At 29.0% G+C, this 4,457-nt stretch overlaps 1 protein-coding gene across 1 annotated transcript; it reads right to left on the reverse strand.

Moving 5' to 3' along the window:
- Window positions 1-211: 211 nt before the first annotated feature.
- Window positions 212-2,037, reverse strand: LOC112736088 (major pollen allergen Ole e 10). The gene is made up of 4 exons (XM_025785439.3): window positions 1,826-2,037; window positions 1,398-1,742; window positions 713-743; window positions 212-483 (listed from the first exon to the last, which is right to left on the reverse strand). Exons 1-4 carry the CDS (start codon window positions 1,878-1,880, stop codon window positions 381-383), a joined length of 534 nt encoding a protein of 177 aa, XP_025641224.1. The 5' UTR covers window positions 1,881-2,037; the 3' UTR covers window positions 212-380.
- Between the last annotated feature and the right edge of the window lie 2,420 nt (window positions 2,038-4,457).

A 4,457-nucleotide genomic window follows, 5' to 3' on the forward strand; every position in this document is an offset into this window, starting at 1 on the left:
TTAAATGTCTTTATTTAAGTGACTCTCAATTAAATATAGAACCTCAAAAAAAAAAAAGTTCCATAATGCTAAATAACAACTAATAATTAACAACTAAGAAACCTGAATACCAAAGAGCAAAGATACATGAAACAAGCAGACAAAAAGAATATTGAGCATAAGGGAAAACGAATAATTTGCTAAAACTAAAACTAAGAAAAGAAAAGAGATATGCACAACTAAATAGATTCTTGTCTTGACGCAAAATGAAAGCTAAGAATATTTTGGCACCAAAAAACACAAATTACGAAAAGAGTAGTGAAATTCTATTACTAACAAAGATACAATCAGTAACCATTCCACTATTTAATTTCCCGTTCCATTTTTGCACCGACCATAACTCACATCCAAATGTATGAAAGCCATAGAATGGTAGCAATTTTTTCCCACCAAATCAAGCTTTGCCTGTGTTTTCCCATAGAAGCTGTAGAAGAATCTAAAGATCTGAATATATGTCACATGAAATTAAGAATATGAGTAAAATAAATTAATTAACAAAATGCTTATGTTGTGCATGCACAGTTCTAAATAGTTTTGTACTAATTTTTAACTAGGTTTTTAATGCTGTATTAGTAAGTGGTAACTAATTATTATCATACTCATTTTCTTGAAATAATATAATATATTAACTATATTTGTGTCATGACTGCAATAATATGTACATCATACATACCCAGAAGTACGAAAGACACATTTTCCATAACCTGCAATGAGAAGAAATTAAACACTGAAGTTTAGTACGAATCATGTGATCTTAAAAGCCAAGCATGAATACACCAACCATTTCGTATTGTTATATAAAAATTACTACGCAAACAAAAAATTAATCACTAAATTAATTATTATATATTTATATGATATTTGTTACATATTTTAATATGTATTTTATATAAATAATCAATTTTTTTATATACGTGTAACATGGTTCAACTAATAATGCAACGAATATACACTCTGTGCATCTATAATTATGCTCCTTCCTTTCTTTTCTGAAAAAGAGATGTATTAATTCCGTTCCGAAAAATGGATCCAACTCAGAAGATTTCTGATGTAAACGAATTCCAAATAATTGCTTTATTGAAAAGTGAAATTGCTTAAGCAACTGCTTTTGTAGCAGCTTCAATTCAACCATCCACACCCTCATGAATGATCCTTCTCCAACAATAAAGAAGAGAAACTAATGTCCTAAAAGTTATAGAAATCACACACATTAGACTTCACATGAAGTTGATAATTAAAAACATTAGATAACACTTTAATCATATCTGTCAAATTATTTAACAATTTTCAACTATCAACCTATCAACTACACATGAAGTTAACTGCACTTGAATTTCTAAATGAAAATACGGACTCACTGGGATTATGTTTGGTGATAGTAGCAGTTCCTCCAAAATTACAAGCAATATCAGAGTTGCCATTAGATTGATAATAGCTGTTGAAGGCAAAGGATGCATGAGACAGCAGTGTGTCCGGTTCATAACACGCTCCGCCTTGTTGAATGGCGGCACAATCCGCCATTCCAAGGCCACAAGCCCAGTCCAGAGCATTCTGCAAATCAACTTGAGAAACACCGCCTAATGCCACACACCATGTGGTGCCGTCGATGAATGTCGTGTTGCCTTCCGGCGGCGACATTGTTGCCACCGGCATTGCTGCATCTTCCTTCTCTTGCGTTGCTATTCCCCTTCCCATGGCTTTATCTAAGCAAGAAGAAATTCATCAAACGGTTCAAGTTAAGAAGAAATAAAGGAGATGAACAAAATTTTATGAGAAAGAGACATACCCAGATAACATTTCATAAAAAGCAGGACCAAAATAAGCCACGCTTTTTTTCTCATTGTTGTTCTAATACAGTAATACCTTCAACTAATAAATCTAGAGAGAAGGAAAGCAAGAATGAATGCAGTGAGTAGTATTAGTAAATTATTAAAGGAATGGCTAGTTCCTTAAAGAGAAAATTTTGTTTATTTTAGAGTTTTAATTCAAGTGTAGAATGGAGAACAGAAGAGTGATGATGCATAGAGTAGTACTATCTCTGTCACACTGCATAAGCAGTATTTATTTCAGCCTTTTCAACTTTTAAGGTGAATCAAAACACTACACTATGCACTTATACAAGATTGTAAATTTATGTCCAAAAAATCATAAAGCCCAAATTCAACAGGGGAAGCAACATAACACAATCCTTCTACTTCAAGTCCAAAAAAATATCCTTCTAGTTGCTCGTGCCATTGACATCTTATTCCTTCATTTTAATGTAATTCTCTGGGCCTAGGCCCTGCATGCTTACCGAAAAAAAAAATCCATCAACAAAATCCATTGCCAATCAAACTGGGAGTTTATGCGTGAAATCCTAACAAAAACTTTTTAAGTAATGATGTTATATATGTTATCTAAATAAAAATATTTTATTGGACAAAAAAAAATTAAAGAAGACACAATCATGACGATGAAAATGTGAAATTCACCGATAATCCTTCCTTTAAATGCATAAAACACGAAGGCCTTAATCCTTTTGACATTATTCTTCTGTTCAAGTATTATTTGCAAGCAAAGTCTTAGTCTAGGTAATTATCAAATTTGAAATTTTTTAGAGGTTAATAATAAACTCTCAAAAGTTGGGCATGTAAATAGTAATGTGAGAGATTATTGTGATATTATAATGCTAAAGTTAGAAAATTTTCAATTTATTCTCTTCTTAAAGAAAAAAGTATTATTTGATCCAATAATCTATTTGGTTATTAAGGATTTAAAGTAGTGTTTGTTTTCATAGAATGAAACTGAAATTTGGTATTACTTAGTAACTAGAGACTAAATTTAAAATTCAATTTATACAGTAACTTTAGAAAGTGGAAGTAAAGAAGACTAAAATTTTTTAGGACAAAAACTGAAACTTTAATAACAATTATTTTCAAGAATATCCTTATTTAATTTTTTAAAATTTTATTCTACCTCTGCCACCATCCTCATTTCTCTAACTTCACCTCTATTCTACTCCTAATCTCTCACCTTATTATCACACCTGTTTCTATCAAACAAGATATCAAAACATAACTCAATTCTATATACTTTACATTAAATACAATACAAAGACTTATTCCAATTTTTGTTTTTAGTCATAATCTCTTTTTTAAACATTATCTAAGTGTTATCTTTTGATGTATATTTAATTTTTCAAAAACACCATGTACACACAAAAATTCAATTGCCATATATTTAATATAAATATATGTATTATAATATATGTTTTATATTTAAATATATAATGAGAGATTAATTTGATAATTAACTTTTAGTGTACGCTAAGCATGATTCTTATTTTTTGTCTCTATATTATCTTAAACAAATTCTTTTATCCTTTGGGATGCAATAGAATCCTAAAACATTTTCTCATATTGATTGCTTATAATCTCATCTCTAAGTTTAGTATAAAAGATGCTATTAAATGCTACTAACTAATAATCAAACATTGGAACAGATCTAGAATAGTAACACAGTACGTAGTACGTGAAACAAAAAGTCATAACTAATGAGTTTCCAACACCTATAAAAGTAAGGTAATCTCCTAGAATCCTAGCTAGTAGTAAACAAATAATACGTTGTATTAATAATAGGGAAGAAATAATTAAGGTCTATGTAGCTAACATCATCGCAAAAATCTATGCTATAAAGAAGACTAAAGCCATAAAAACCGGTTGACTAATTAAATTGAAAGCGTCTGTTGGGGAAAATCACAACGTAGTATCAACTTGCTAACCACATGATTAAAATTTGATTATTTATACTTAGTATTGTATATCGTAGAGTGAGACAAAGTTTGTAGTTAGATGAACAACTTCTGATAAAACCAAATTTTATATTATATTAAAGGAAAGAAAACATAAAAACGATGTAGAACAATGTGGGAACATATGGCGTGGACGTTATATTATTATGGTACCGAGGAGAACGAACTGAGATTCTAGACCATTTTTTCTATTTCTCATTAGTCTAGATGCAGTCATTCCTGGATTATTTTTATTCCAAATTTAATGAACTTTATCATATAAGACTAAACTAAAATAAAAATAAAAAAAACACTCAGTTCAATAACACCTAATATATAATTTCTAGAATTTAGGTAGAGAGTCGACTTTTTTCAATTAACATCAATTAATATTTTTAAATTATTTTTATTCTAAATTTTATATCATCAATTTTAAATTCTAAATTCTAGTTCTAAATCTTAAATTCTTAAAAAAATGAGGATTAAAAAATAACTTTATAATAAAAAGCTTGACTATTATTAACTAACTAAAAATAAAATTATTATACTTACTCTATTTGCTATTAGTAATTACTTTTATGATTGTCTTTAATTTTACTAAAGCAACTATGGTAGTGTAAGGATTAATTTTGATTTGAGTCAACTTAAT

Source organism: Arachis hypogaea, chromosome 3 (assembly GCF_003086295.3).
Source record: "Arachis hypogaea cultivar Tifrunner chromosome 3, arahy.Tifrunner.gnm2.J5K5, whole genome shotgun sequence".
Classification (NCBI taxonomy): domain Eukaryota; kingdom Viridiplantae; phylum Streptophyta; class Magnoliopsida; order Fabales; family Fabaceae; genus Arachis; species Arachis hypogaea.